The 16,374-nt window shown below is 31.6% G+C and overlaps 1 protein-coding gene across 1 annotated transcript in view; it reads right to left on the reverse strand.

Annotated features, from left to right (window-relative positions):
• The window catches only part of LOC143193480 (fatty acid synthase), a 28,503-nt gene extending 13,920 nt beyond the window's left edge, over positions 1–14,583 (reverse strand). Inside the window, exons 1-11 of the mRNA XM_076399709.1 lie at positions 14,413–14,583; positions 13,561–13,749; positions 11,406–11,645; positions 11,169–11,351; positions 10,899–11,107; positions 7,348–7,521; positions 4,566–4,840; positions 4,167–4,513; positions 1,375–2,026; positions 343–462; positions 155–287 (exon numbers count right to left, since the gene is read on the reverse strand). Of these exons, the coding sequence (XP_076255824.1) occupies positions 155–287; positions 343–462; positions 1,375–2,026; positions 4,167–4,513; positions 4,566–4,840; positions 7,348–7,521; positions 10,899–11,107; positions 11,169–11,351; positions 11,406–11,645; positions 13,561–13,749; positions 14,413–14,548 (2,658 nt within the window). The 5' untranslated portion in view covers positions 14,549–14,583. The remainder of the gene's footprint in view (positions 1–154; positions 288–342; positions 463–1,374; positions 2,027–4,166; positions 4,514–4,565; positions 4,841–7,347; positions 7,522–10,898; positions 11,108–11,168; positions 11,352–11,405; positions 11,646–13,560; positions 13,750–14,412) is intronic.
• Between the last annotated feature and the right edge of the window lie 1,791 nt (positions 14,584–16,374).

Below are 16,374 nucleotides of genomic sequence, written 5' to 3' on the forward strand. Positions count from 1 at the left end.
ATGTCATTATTATATAAACTATACATGTTAAATATTATAGATGATTTCATACTCAAAAGATAAAACTTTTCACATAAAGTGAGATATTCAAAAATGTTCTAAATATTCTTAATTGTCAACTAGCAAGAAAAAGAAGAAGAGTGTCGATACTCACCAAATATCCTGCAAATGGCATTAGTACTTGACCATTCAATTCGTAGTCCAGAAGATATTGAAACTTTTCTGTACTGGTATTTACGGTGATTTTCTTACCAAATTCTGTTTTATGATTGAAAAATGGAGTGTACCTATATTTTTTATCATTTCAAGTATTTTAATAAAACACTGCTTTGTTGGTCTTACCATTTTACGCTGTGATCCCATTTTATTAGTGATCCTATATTTGCTGTTCCTCTCCCAACAGGAAAACTAACACTATTATAGAGCTTTGTTAAATTGGGTTGGCCACCACTCAAATAAAACCTTCAAAATAATATTAAAATATTGAGTATAATGTATATTTATATGTAATAATATGTTGGGGAGAAAACAATTTCGGAATTTTCTAATAGAATGCTTTAAAGTTGCATATTCCTAGTGGTAAATATTCAGTGAAGTCACACTATAGATGGTTTGAAATGGGACAGTCTATAGAATATTCTTAATGCCAAGGTAGACGTCATTCGCTTACTAAAAAGTGATTGCGCTTTGAAAGTAACGATACCTGAATTTCGTCATATTTGCATAACCCAACTTGAAAAGGGAAAAAATGCATGCAGCTCTTGTTTCTTAAAATTATGATATTTATAGTAATGCCCTGAAGTTTCGATATTAAATCAATTGTAGAAAAAGTCGATAAAATTGTTAAATATATCGTACTACAAATAGACAATAAAACAGTTTTTAACCTTTTACAAAAGATTTGTTACTAATCATAAGAAGCTCGATATTTGGTTTTCAGTAAAACAAATAGTGGGACTTTTTTCACTTGTGAATCGTTACTGAAAATGACTATTTTGTAAATTAACGACTACGAGAAATTGAAAATGAATTATATATGACGGCAATGTGCAACAGCGATCATTCTTGAGGTCTGGCGTAGTTTCCAGATATTTGTTATAAAGCTCACTGTGACGCCAAGAAAGGTAACATTAAGTATTTAGTGGAGTTTTTCCCTATGAGCTGTTTGAATCTAGCCATACCATTAATTCGACTATCTACTAGCAAAAAGTAATGAGACTGAAGCACTAGACTATTTAGAAAAAGAGTGTGTTTTGATAAGTATTATTTACATTAGTTATTATTAATTATTATATTATTATTAGTATTTAGTATAATTTTTGTACTTATTGTAGGAAATATTTGCTATCAGAATAGGTTTAAAATAATACTTACTTTCCAATATTTTCAAGGAAATGCTTTAAGTTATTTTTAACATTCCTGTTTCCTAACGTTAAACAGGTCACACTGGAGCCCAATTCTCTTTTTATCAAAGGAGTTAATAAACCATGAGGAGAGACTTCAATCACTATTGCGTTTTTCGGTATACGTTTCAAAACTTGGTCGAATCTCACCATATTCTCGAAGTTATACGCGGTATAATCAGCCGAATTCATTCTGCAATGTTGATCGTCCCATTTGTTCTCCGGCCACGAACTCGATATCCATTTTGGCGATCTGGGTTTTGGATCTGGTATAACTTTACAGGCGAAGTCACGCAAAATATCTGCGGCTTTTCCGGATAGTTTGGAATGGAAAGCATAACCACCTGTATTAACAAGCTTAGTGAATACATTTTTCTTTTTTAGGACCGAAACAAATTCTAGTACTGATTCTCTTATACCAGACACTGTCACCGTGTAACTGTTGTTGATGCAAGACACGAATAAATCCTTTGGTAGTATTTTGATGCATTCTTGATAGCTCAAACCAACTGCGACCATTTGTCCGTTTTGTGGTAATTTGGCTTGAACTGTGGAGTAGCCTCTTGCAAATCCCAAGAGAACTGTCTGTTCTACGGTTAAACCTCCACTATAATAAGCACAACCTGTAGAAAATATATTAATGTTTTTTACTATTAATAATATTTGTATTTATTATAAAATATATGTTTAATGATACGCAGAAGTAATACATTGTTTTGACATAATTTTATTCAAACTCGAAATATGATTAACAATCTAATATGTCTTTGTAATTTTATATTTTCATTTGAAATGACGTACGTTTTTCACCAAGAAGTTTCTGTGAAAATGGAAGCCGCTCTCTTCTATTTTCAATATTATTCAATATTAATTTACAGTGACTATTTTTATTCTAGAATATCACGAAATGTTCTTATTTATAATTCTTGACAGAATATATATTAATGAAATAACAAGTCAGTTGAAAAGTCCCCGGCCTACCGTAGTAAAACACATTTTTTTGGCAAAATTATTTTTTTTATTCAACATAATTCCCTTCAAAGGTGATACACTAATTATAGCGACACTCCATCTTTTCGATATCAATTTTTTTTTGTACGATTTGTCCTTTGCTTTAAAATAGACTCAATTTCGGCGACCACCTCTCCATTCGACGAAAATTTCTTCCCAGCGAGCATTCTTTTGAGATATGAGAACAGGAAGTAGTCGCTGGGGGCCAGATCTGGAGAATACGGTAGATGAGGATGTAATTCGAAGCCCATTTCATGGACTTTTGCCATCGTTTTTGACTGACTTGTGGCACGGTGCATTGTCTTGGTGAAGCAGCATTTTCTTTTCCTTCAAATGCGTTTACGATTTCGTCCTTCAAACGGTCCAATAACGCTATGTAATAGTTGCTGTTGATGGTCCATCCTTTTTCAAGATAGTCAATGAAAATTATTCAATGGGCATCCCAAAATACAGACGTCATAAACTTGCCAGCCGACTGTAGCGTTTTCTCACACTTTGGAGCGGGTTCATCGTGTGCAGTCCACTCGGATGACTGTCGATTGGTCTTCGGAGTTAAATGTTGGAGCTACGTTTCATCCATTGTCCAATATCGACGCAAAAATTCGGGTTTACTACGCTTGATCATCTTCAAACACTGATCCGAATCATCGACTCGTCATTATTTTTGGTTAAAAGTGAGCTTGCGCTTCATCCACTTTGCACAAAGCTTTCTCATACCTAAATATTCGTGAATGATATGATGTACACGTTCTGTTGATATCTTTAGAGTGTCTGCTATTTCATTCAGTTTCAATTTACGGTCACTCAAAATCATTTTGTGGATTTTTTTAATGTTTTCTTCGGTAACAACCTCTTTTGGACGTACACTACGTTCACCGTCTTCCGTGCTTATTTCACTACGTGTAAACTTAGCATACTAATTATTGATGGTTGATTTTCCAGAGGCAGCGTCCGGAAACTCGGCATCAAGCCAAGTTTTTGCCTCATTTTTTCTTTCAAAAAGCAATATTTTATCAACACGCGAAATTCCTTTTTATCAATTTTTTTTTCACAATAATAAAAGTTGCTTCACTTAAAATGCTATAATTCATAAATTAATGATCCGACAGCTGTTAAATCTATACATGCATGTTTTGAGGGTTAGGGTTAACTAGAAAACGTATAGATGTAATTCTAGTAGCGCCATCTATGTGTCAGGCCGAGGACATTTCTCTTGACCTGTTATTTAAAGTTTTATCATTATTTTACTAAGCTTTTAATGACTAGATTTTTTAGTTTTCCAAAATTAAAGCCTTATATCTGCCTATTTCCCTTGGTTTCTGATCTCTAACCTACATTATAACAGTTTCAACATGTTTACTGATTTATATGGAGAGCTAAGAGGGTAGAAGGTGTCGGAGCTACTATTAATTCTTCACCACTTTTGTACCCTCTAATCATTATTAATGGTATTTATTAATTATCATAATGGTTAATTTTTAAAAACAGTGTCATTTTCTACTACTCTGCGAACCTCCTCAGCATACTGGTTTCATTTTACCGTTGTTTGGTTTATGTTTGAGATTTTTGGCTCTACCTGCATTAGTTCGTTTTCAAATTTCAAGTCCATCTAACGAAGTGATATGTTATCTTACAGAAACCAAACAAAACTTTTATCTCTATAATGATATGTTTAACAATTGATATTATTTTAACTATTAAAATGAAACATAGTTTCATTAAATTATTAATATTATTTATTAAAAACCTTACATGTTTCTCCTAATGAATGCCCTGCAAACCCATCAGCTTCAATTCCAATCGATTTTAGAACATCAGTAAGAGCAATTTGAACCGCTGTTATTACAGAAAAGCAATTAGTGACATCTTCTAAGGTAGTTGGATCATCACTAGAAATGATCTTAAACAAATCCAGATGATAAGGTTTCAACGCGTCATGACATTTAGTAAAAGTCTGTTTGAAAACATCGATTTTCATAAAATCTCTTGCCATCCCAGTCCACTGACTGCCCATTCCACTATAAATAAACCAAATCGGTCGTTGTTTGCTTTCCACCCTTTGAATATCCATGGTTGGGTCATCGCCAAGAGTCACATATCTACAATATTTTCTTTTGTCTTCTGTATAAATCACTGGTTGAATGTACTCACCCTCTATAAGTATGTCCATCGATGTTAAACTTATGAATGGCGTCTATAAGGGCTAATGCTTCTGCATCACTGGAAATTGTCCTTACTCCGTTAATATAATGCTGAACAGCATCGTAAGTACGACCAGAGACTGTTACCAATCTATGCACATCCAGATTTGATTTGACATTCTGCCTCGGATTAGACTTGAGAATTACATGTGCGTTGGCACCACCAAATCCGAAGGAATTAAGTGATACAATGCCACCATTCCATTTAGTGTTTTCGGTTACAACCTATATAAAATAAATATATAAATTTAAGTAAAAACATGAGTGATCATGTTGATTGATATTAAGTAGGTGCTAATATTGGTTTAAGTATTTCAAAAGTGCCGATTTTGATATAGTTGATTGAACATACCTAGATTAACCAAAACTATTATAAAAATACCAAACGTATTAATTGTTATTAACGCATTTGAGCTGAGAACTGGAAGAAGAATTCTTAGTTTTTGTAGTGAAATTGTAAAAATCTACATGGAAGCATTTAAGCTATGTCTTCTATTAAAGTAAAGTATTCTAATAAAGTCTCTTTGGATCATTGCTTTCCGATTGATGTCACGTCTTGTTGAGAAGTATTTCTATTGTTATGGAAATGCTTGGTAATTATTTACTATTGGATAAACTCTGATGGGCTACATATTACCAGTATATGGAAAATAGTAGTATCTGGTTATGTCCAAAAATGCGGAAAAATATATTACAAATCTAATGCTTATTAGATATACCACTATGCATGCTTATGCATAGACTTTTCAAAGTTGCTGTTAACATACGTCATCAATATGTTTAATGTATTGCCGGCCGCACTTTGTAAACTCGGTCTAGTCGCTCGGTTGTTAAACGTATGCAGAATTCTTCAAATTAGTTACAGGTTATTAATCTGCAGAGGTTGTTTTATTGCTTTGCTTGTTTTCATACATTTCAAATCGCTCCTTATTTTTATTCTGATTAAAAATGCCGGTGCCATATTGAACAGATTGCCACTCGTATCAATTATTTCTAATAGGAACGATATAATAGAGGCCACCTCTTGCCATAAAATTCGTTGGAGAGGTAAATATTTTTACTGTTAAATATTAATTTGCTGCTGTTTTTATTGAAAATATTTTTAGCGCGTTGGAGCTGCAGTAAATATTAGTATGAATATGGCCACTGTAATATCTAGAAAAATGAAAAACCTTATCTTAGATTCACCGAAAAGAAACCGTTCTCATACGAAGCGAGTGACGAATCAAGATCAGCTTGATGTTAGCACTACCAGATATCAAATATATGAAATCCATAAAAACAGTGAGTGGTTTTATTAATATATACATAATTTAATACAATAATTTCAGAGGAAACTGTTAGTTTGTAAAATATCGAAGAGGTTTAATGGAAATTCCATATATTGCTTTTAAAGGAACCCAATTTTTAAAAGCTGATTATATTATTTATATTATAATAATCAAAAATGTATTATTTCAATTTGTGTATTTAGATGAGATATAGATATTTCAGAATGGGACCAGTATACACAACGGTCACTCATGGCAAGATGAAATAAAAATAGTGTTAAGACAACTAAAGTTGATTGAAAAATGTTAACGTTGGAATAACAATTGATTAGGTTTTATTAGTCATAACATTTATTAATAATTTATTGCAAATATATTGTGTTTCATGCTGGAAACAGGAAAGGTTAATGCTTTGGTTTGGTTTGGACGATCCCGATCAGATACATTGAAGACGAAATTGAGAAATGATGGAATCGTGAACACACTTTCGTTAGATTGGAAATGAACAGCTTAGTTATTCACTTGAGTTAAACTTTCTAAATATGGGATTATGATTAAATGCTGATTATTTCCAAGACAGGGTGATGAGATGGAAACAACTAAAGGTGGGTATATAATTAACTTACGAAAATTGTAAGGAATCACATTGTTAGAGTGTGAAAGATTTATGTTCATTAGATATGTGTGCAATTGTTCAGAACGTACATGGGTATTAGGTTAAAATCGATGTGGAAAGAAAAACTACCAACTGTTTTGCAGATATGGCAAATACATTAGGGATAATTCAGTGATTAATTTTATCAAGAATGGTAGTAGCACAAGAAATAAAAAATGCAGTGATGTTAGAATGAATTGACAAGGAAACACATCATCCAAGGAAAGAGGAACTAAATGTAAAAGGTTAATATGCTCTCTAATGAAGGAAAAATCTATTACTTGGATGTACAATTGTTAATTAGGTAGATTAGGCTTCCAAGGGGATACCACTACATAAACAAAGCGCCTAGAGATTTACCTCGCGTGTGGTGGAGAAAAGAGTTCAAAGTAAATATAATAGAACAATTCTAACTTTTAAGTTATTGTAGTTTTATAACTAACTGCATTAGATGTACTATAATATTCAAATTAACTATATATATTTGGTAGCATTTTTGTTTCATTATTTTATTTAAACTTGATATATGTGGGCGTATATACACAATACTGTGAATGAAACATATGCGATATTACATGTTTAATATATAATTTAAGATAACAGCCTACACAGACGTATTTGTACTCCCAACAATATGCAGTATTTTCCAAAGTGAAGCTTTGAATTTATACAAAAACATCAAAATTAATTTACGCTCCTTATATCTTAACAAATATCTTATTCTCCATAATTAAAAACCACAAATAAAGTAATTGTACTTGAATAATCATATGAATAATATTAGCTAAAATTTAATGCAAACATACCTTTAATTTGCCAGTATCCAATCCAGGAAGGGTCATATCTATATCGTCACAATGTAAATTGGCCGGAATAGTACCAGTTTCCATAGCGATTATAACTTTGGAAACACCGCATAGTCCAGCGGACATTTCACCATGACCCATGTTGGATTTTACTGATCCAACCAATAAAGGATCCTGAAAAAATTCATTATTTATGTTTGCGAACACATTTTTTTTTCAATATTGAATTATATGTGATTTATTATTGTAACTTTCAATTGCTTAGAAACTGCTTTAAGTGTTGCTTGATTACAGTTTCAGAGACTATATTTGTTTTCAGATTTTTTTTGATTCTGATGTTGTCTCTGGGCGATTTACCCATTCATCTGAATAGTTTCTTTGGAATGCGTTGTTTAATTACGCAGTGACCAAATAGATAGAAAAATACTGATATCTCCACTTCACGACATTTTCAAATAGGCGACCAATCTCTTGATTTCTTCAATCTGGCAATTAAGGGTCGAGGCTAAACTATTAATTTTTGTTAAATATTATTCCGTTCTAATAATTTTTACTTATAACAATATACATCATGAATCATGAACGCCACTGGATATTGTTATGCAGAAGCTGCTGTCTGTAAGCTGTAAGCTCAATATTTACATTTTTACAAGAATGTTTATAGAATACTCAATATCAGTAATTCAAATATTCTTTCTTGTATATTCATACACATTATATTAGTTTATACCGAGATCACATTAAAAATCAGTTAACTAATAGCCGTATTGTTATAGACGGTAATAGGTCAATTAAAAAATCCCCGGCCTACCATAGTAAAATACATTTTTTTGGCAAAATTAGTTTTTTTATTCAACATAATTCCATTCAAGGGTGATACATTGATTATAGTGACGAAAATAAGCCTCAGTTTCGGCGATCACCTCTTCATTCGACGAAAATTTCCTCCCAGCGAGCATTCTTTCAAGACCTGAGAACAGGATATAGACGTTGGCGGCCAGATCTGGAAAACACGGAGGATGAATGGATTTTTGCCATCGTTTTCACTGACTTGTGATATGGTGCACTGTCTTGGTGAAGCAGAACTTTGTTTTTCTTCAAATGCGGCGGTTTTTCGTCGATTTCGTTCTTCAACTGGTCCAATAACGCTACGTAGTAGTAGTAGTCGTAGTAGTCGCTGTTGATGGTCCTCCCTTTTTAAAGGTAGTCAATGAAAATTATTCCATGCGCATTCCAAAATACAGAGGCCATAACCTTGCCAGTAGACTGGTGCGTTTTCCCGTGCTTTGGAGCTGGTTCAACGCGTGCAGTCCACTCGGATGACTGTCGATTGGACATCGGAGTGAAATGATGGAGCCACGTTTCTTCCGTTGTCACATATCGACGCAAATACTCGGGTTTATTAAGCTTGATCATCTTCAAACACTGCTCCGAATCATCAACTCGTCGTTGTTTTTGGTCAAAAGTGAGCTCGTGCTACATTCAATTTGCATAGAGCTTTCTCATACCCAAATATTCGTGAATGATATGATGTACACGTTCAGCTGATATTTTTAGAGTGTCTGCTGTTTCATTCAATTTCAATTTAGGGTCATTCAAAGTCATTCTGTGGATTTTTTAAAATGTTTTCGGTCGGTAACAACTTTTTTCGATATCCACTGCGTTCACCGTCTTCAGTGCTCATTTCACCACGTATAAACTTAGCATTCCAATCCTTGATGGTTGATTTTCTAGGGACAGTGTCCGGAAACTCGGCATCAAGCCAAGTTTTTGCTTCAACTGTATGTTTTCCCTTCAAAAAGCAATATCTTCTCAACGCACGAAATTCCTTTTTGTCAATTTTTTTACAATAACAAAAGTTGTTTTATTCAAAATGCTATAATTCACAAACTAATGATCCTATACACGCATCTTTTGAGGGTTAGCGCTAACTAAAAAACATATGGATTTATTTCTAGTAGCGCCATCTATGTGTCAGGTCGGGGACTTTTCAATTTACCTGTTATTAGCTTGGGCGTGAGACGTTTGGATACAAAAATCATTATTTGGAAGATTTTCTGCTGCAACAACAAAAGTGAAATATCTTGGATAACTACTTCCACCGCTGATAATATTAGAACATTTTCGGTCAAAGATTGATAGAAAAACTTTTCAACGCCGATGTTCTTTGGATCTGTTAGAAGATGCTTCAGTTTCAATTATTCAGAAGATCGAGCGAAGAATCCGCAATTGATAGATTACGTAAATTATGTTTAGGAAAACAGGAGTTGTGGTCGTATAAAAATAAGTTTAAAATGAATGAATCGAAAGTGAATGAGATATCCAACTAATCGAAGATACAAAATTAGCTTTGAACTATGGTTGTGTAATTTTGATTTGAGCTTGCTTTTTGTTTGGACATAAGGGCAATGGAGAGTATTTTATGCTGAAGACAACTTACCTTGTCTTTGAATATATGTATATATATGTATATATATGTATATATATATATATATATATATATATATATATATATATATATATATATATATATTACTTTGTCTTGAAATATATAATAATAATTTCTGAACAAAATAAACTTAACATATTTAAAAGCAGGGACGATATTTACCCCATTATTAAAGTAACATGTTTAATATTAATTGTTATATATTAATTATTATTTATTGATTTTAAATTATTTTCCATTTTTCTGTTTATGGCCCGTATCAAAAACATATTAGGTAGTAGGTTTTGGACAGGTTTGACATTACTTTTGAAAAATATATCTTTATCCAACGTAATTGTATTGATCTGTAAGATAATTTGTCATACATATTCATATTTCAATAATTTTTCTGTTCATTACTGGTAATTTATACGATCTATATAATATTCGAATTCTTGGTACAATTTTTAGGGAGTATAACGATTTTATAATAATTTCACCTCATAACAAAAGGAGCATTTTCTGACTACACAGTTATCATGGCAAAAGATGTATATTTGGTTAATGCTGTAGAAAAATTATAAGTAGCAGTCAGCAAAATCGACAAATGGACTAGAAACTGGAAAACACAGCTTTGTAGCTCCAAATCTGTCCAAGTTAATTTTGCATTACGGCTAAATAACAAATATCTAATTATATCACTTGGTGGATGCTCGATTACTCAAGCAGAGTTATCTAAATAACTCCATCTTAGACGAAAAGCAAAGTAGATTAGACTCAAAGTCAAGCAAGTGTACAAGTTAGTCGGAAGATACTTTCAATATAACCTAAAATCAAAGAGATTAGTTTATAATCCAGTAATAAAGCCAATTTAATCGGGACAACACGCAGTCAATCAGAAGATTGCAGCGAATTAAACCACAGAACTTGTAAAGTATAAAAGTCGGGCCAATATTGTCGGCCATAATATTCTCATAAATATTTCTTGTTTCAACCATAATAAACACCAGTAGAGAAGTTCCACATATCCTGCGCTGTTTAAGATTAATATACTGAAGAGATTAGTTTAAGTTGCTTTTGACTTCAGGCACACACGTTTACCAAATCCAATGAAATTACTTACCTTTCGATCTGAACAAAACATTTCACTTATCGATTTACATTCAATATGATCCCCTATTAGAGTTCCCGTTCCATGTATTTCCACATAGGATACATCGTTAACATTCAAATGTTTGCTCTCGTACAAGGTTTTAATCAAATCAGACTGGCTTTGACCTGAAGGAACATTTATGCCTTCAGCCTTAAATCCATCGCAATTCATTCCAGCTCCTATTCATAAAAATATATATTAAAATAAATATTATTTTAGTTTATATATTAAATAATTTGCCTAAAACAGTTGCATAGTGTCTTCTGCATAAAGATTTTCTTTGAAGGAAAAGAGTTACGACGGCTTCAGATCTAACGAAACCATCTCTATTTTTTGAAAACACTTTACAGTTTCCATCCTTCGCTAAAAGCTTCAGCAGAACATATTCCTTCGTATCATATGGATTAAAAATTACGGTAACAGCTACAAAATATACTGTTGCTAATTCTTCATTCACAAGAGGATAATGGACCATACCTGACACCATAGCGTTATCAATATCGCCATTCTCTATTGCTTTAACTGCTGTAGCTAGGGCGTATAAACTAGAAGAACAGGCGGTGTCCATGGCGTAACTGGGTCCACGGAAGTCAAAGCAAAAGGAAGTTCTGTTAGCTATTAGAGCTAAAGATGAACCAACAAGTTTGTATCCGAATGTGTTTTCGTCATCTTCAGAATGTTTTTGGGTATCCAAATAGCCAAGACCAACATATACACCTAGGTTTATAAAAATATACTTACCAGTGTTTTAGCATTAAGAGTACAAAACATGACATTTATTTTAAGAAACATAAAAATCTTAATATCATGAGCGTTGCCTTTTATATTTCGGAATTGGTGCTGTCATGTGTCAATTGATGTTTGAACAATTGGAATTGTGGACATTTTTAAGGGCATGTATATTTTGATCTTTTTGACCTTTTGTGATTATTAATGTACAGTGATTTTTTTTTGATAAAAACGAAATTAAATCGCGGATATTAACCTACAATTTTCAACTTGAATTACCGAAACTGTAACTGAATTGATTACTATTAGTGTTGAGAGTTAAAAAGATTTGTTTTTTAAGCTTTAATCTACAGATTGGGTTTTTCACTGTGAGTTTGGTTACCATGCCTCTATTTCAGTCTACCACATACCGAACGATTACCTACGGCTCATCCAAATTAGAACTAAGTATGGGCTAGAAAATTTTAGAAATGCCTTAACATGAGGATATACAGACAGACTCCTCGGATTTCTACAAGAAATCGATTTTTTTCATAGAATCTAGTCTATTCCAAGTTTGGTGTTACTGAACATTACCACTTCGGTATTGGTGCTGATGTTTACTGTCTGGATAGAACCTCTACTTCGTTATTATTGTGGTTCCGTATTTGTGTTCATTTTAAAATAGTGTATACACTATTTATACTTTTAAACCAAACAAAACAGGGGGGCTGTTTAGGTTATTAATATTATTTATTTATTAATTTATTATTTTATATATTCAATTTATGTCTTTTTTATGGCCCCTTTAAAAGAACACCGTACTATTGTATAGTCGCGAAATGACGCTAGTTTAGCTAAAGAATGATATTTCATTCTACTGCTCCTCTTATTTTTTATATAATGGAAACATTAGTCTCTGCGAAACTTCTTTAATATCAAATTTTGATTTGGGTGTATAGTAATATTTCATCCATATATATACCAAATAATTTTTATTATTTAATATTAATTTAATTGATTAATTGATTTATTTAATAATAATTGATTTTTCAAACTTCCATGACAATTTTAACAATAACTTCAACAGTATCCCCATCAGGAATACAAAAAATTCTGTTTAATAGGTTGTTTTGAAAAGAACCAAAGCTGTCTCATTAAAATTTATAACTTGTAATTTAATAGATGGAATTACAATATACCATTAGAAAGTTATAAAATATTGTGTCGGTATAAAAACAAAAACTGTCAAAACGACGTCCTATTTTTAGCTCGGAATACCATTAAAACAGTAAAATGTTTCTCAGAAGTTTTTTAATGAATTAAGAAATTCAAACATTGAGGTAAACTGTCTTTATTTTTTCTCTATTTCGGTGGCCTCCTGAAATAACTTTTTCGGAACAGATAAATATGTAAACGTTTGAAAACTGTTGATACTGTTTTGGAAGCAGAATTATTTAAATAAAATAATAAAAGTAACGAATACCTAAAACGTAATTATGAGAGTTTCATGTTTAGTATCTTTATTCTCAACAATAATATATTAAAAACAGTTATTCTATGCATAATAATGTGAAAATTATCGAATTTAACAATTATGTTTAGTTGGTTAACAGTTGCTTGTTGTTGTTTCTGAACATTTTTTTTCTGACTAAAATACCTACAACAATTTAATACATTTTAACCTCAATTTATTAGGTATGTTTAGGATCCATTTGTGGAACAAAACGTGTTTATTTCGATATATAAAAGTCATTTAATTATCCTCTAATAAACTTTAAATTTAAACTAGTTTCTCATTTCAGATTGAATTTATAAAGAGAAAATATAATTGGAAATAATAATTGGTGATCTTGAAATATAAAAGACAACTCTCTGAAATGCAAATAAAGCATAATATAATATTGTACAAATTAGTAATTACCTGTTCTGGAACCCCTAAGTTCTTTTGGATTATATCCAGAATCTACAATTGCTTCAAAAACCGTTTCAATAGTAACTCTGTGTCTTGGATCCATAACATTGGCCTGTTTCGAAGTTACTCCAAAAAAATCGGCGTCAAAATATTCTATGTTATCGATTTTACCAGTCTTCCGTGGTGTACCGAAGAGCCCTTTTATAGAATGTATTTGATGTTAGATGATTCTAAACTTATTTGCATCAACAAAATTATTAGATTTAATGTTTTTATGTTTGATATAATTTCTTTTGTTAGCCGAAAGAACATCAGCAGACAGTGTTTTAGAAAAATAACAGTGGATATATTTTATTGAGAAGTAACCTGTGAACGTTAGTTCTGATGTTATATAGTTTTTAAGTGATGATTTTCTTGTTAAGGTTTGTATACCAAGAATTAAAGTTTAAACCAAAAAATATTATAGAAACACTTAAATGAGAAGTTTTATGTTATGTACACCATTATTTTTAAGGGCATGCTTGAATAAAATGAGTTGCTATCAATATTAAAAAGATAGAAAACACGAAAAATTATATAATGCGTATATATATTATTGTAACAGGCGTATATAAAGTGAGTTATGAGCTTGGACAATTATACGTACGAAAAACTAGAAGGATAGTACACCGATTAAAACACACTCGCATAGGGTCAACTTTGGTTGAACACCGGATGAACGCTAGGCACAATATTTAATTCAATAAAATCGAGGTTTCAGCCACTCCACAAAATTATTTTGAGATTTATTTACCCAAAAATATTTTCAATAAAGACAAGGGTTATAATGCCAATTTACCACATAGCAATAATAATTGTTACCTGGTTGGAAACGCTTGGAATCTTCTGTAACCATATCCACACCATTTAAGAGAGCAGATTGGAATTCAGCTACATTGTTGCACGTGGGATATCTACCGGCAATTCCCGATATTACTATCTCTTCAGATTTAGACATGTTTATATTAAATAATTCTTACTAACGTTGCAATAACTCACACTAACACTAACAATAACGTTTCATACGATACAATATTTATATAATATCGTCTACATGGAATAGTAAAAATTTAAGTATTAACAACCAAATTATGTGCACAATTTTTAAAACAAAAAAAATCAAGAGATTAGGATAATTAAGCTTTATTAGAAAACAGTGGTTTTATATCTTAATTAAATATTTTTGTCTATTATATTATTTTACTAATGAGAATAAATATCTGTAATAATTTTCTCTTAATGTAGATTATGTAAAAATGCATTTATTATGAACCACGTTTTTATGGTAGATTAAAATTAACGAAACAAATACTTTAATGTCACTGATTAGATATATTTAAGGAGCTTTAATGTTCGTTAATGATTTTAATTGTTAAACAACAAATAAAATAGCATTCAGGGAGGAAGGTATGCCTGTAAAAATATATTTGATCAGGAAATGCAAATCAGTAATTATTTTATACCTGCGCAGTAAGTTCTGATAATAATGTAATTGCTGATAGTTTTTTGTTTTTAGGGAATAATGTCGATACGAATATGTTCGACATTTGTGATTTTTAAGAAAAAGATAGCAATAAAGTTCAAGTAACTGGATATTATTGATGTCAGTTATTCAAACTACAAAATACGCAAGTAACTTTTAGTCATCTATTCCAAATTTTTTTGTCTAAATGATAATCCCAGTTATATCACTGGATACTACTGTTGACTGTGGTTCCATCAGTTCTACTGGAACAGTACTTTTATTAACGGTGACAAACAAAAAATTAAAATAAAAGACTTTGTATTTTTTTAATATGAAGACTTTAACTCTGAGATATTAGATTGATATTTATCTAATATAATGTTTATATATGAATTTTTCCTCTTCGAGCCACTGATTTTGTTTTTTGTCATCATATAGCAATGGCGACATATAAACAAAAGGGGTAAATTTTTCTTTCATCAGTAGCAGATACTTTGGTTAGTGAATTGCTGAATTAGTGAATCGTGATAATGACAAGTCAGTTAATGTAAACTGTACTAGTAAGTTAAGTTTTTTTTTAATTTATTTGACTTCGGGTATATTTATATTTTTAGTTGGATGGTGTCTTGTGTTTTCTCTGTCTTTTGGTGCTATGTAACTTTAGGTTAAGAAAAGTCAAAAATTAACTTACTTTGCGACCTCTGAATAAATTACTGTTAATAAATTTTTATTTCCATATTTCCATAACAATGCTCAGCATCGCTAGAAGGAACACGTTAAAAATAAAGGGAAAGGAATCGAGTTGATCATCACAATTATCAGTACATATATTACTACCCAAGCAAGTCTTAAAACTTATGTTGATCTACGGATATCAACTATAAGGATGCCCCCCGAAAAGCAATGTAAACATAATATACCTTTTCCAGAATAAATTTCTAAAAGACGTGGTAACTTAGAAAATTAAGACAATCGCAAGGAGATATGAGAAGAAACTCCATTCTCATATTAATATGGAAGGGTTGCAATCTTTGGATAACACCAGAACAGTATACATAGCCAAAAGAATTAAATCCGTTGATCTTGTGTATAAAAAGCAGCACATATGATACACAAATGTTGCTAGAGTAGAGACTTTAGTTACTTAACATGACAAGTGCAGTATTTTTTGGTTTTATTCATCGACTTAATCTCCATCAAGAGTCAACAGTGAGTAAATACGGAACCCACTTTGAACAGAGCTTTCTCATAGCCAAATGCTCATGCAATATAACACCAACACGTTCCTTTGATATGTTTACGGTGTTAGCTAACTCACG

The sequence above is a fragment of the Rhynchophorus ferrugineus genome, unplaced genomic scaffold, assembly GCF_030347505.1.
Source record: "Rhynchophorus ferrugineus isolate W39M unplaced genomic scaffold, kcgeb_rfMv2 rfM3, whole genome shotgun sequence".
In the NCBI taxonomy this organism is placed as follows: Eukaryota; Metazoa; Arthropoda; class Insecta; order Coleoptera; family Curculionidae; genus Rhynchophorus; species Rhynchophorus ferrugineus.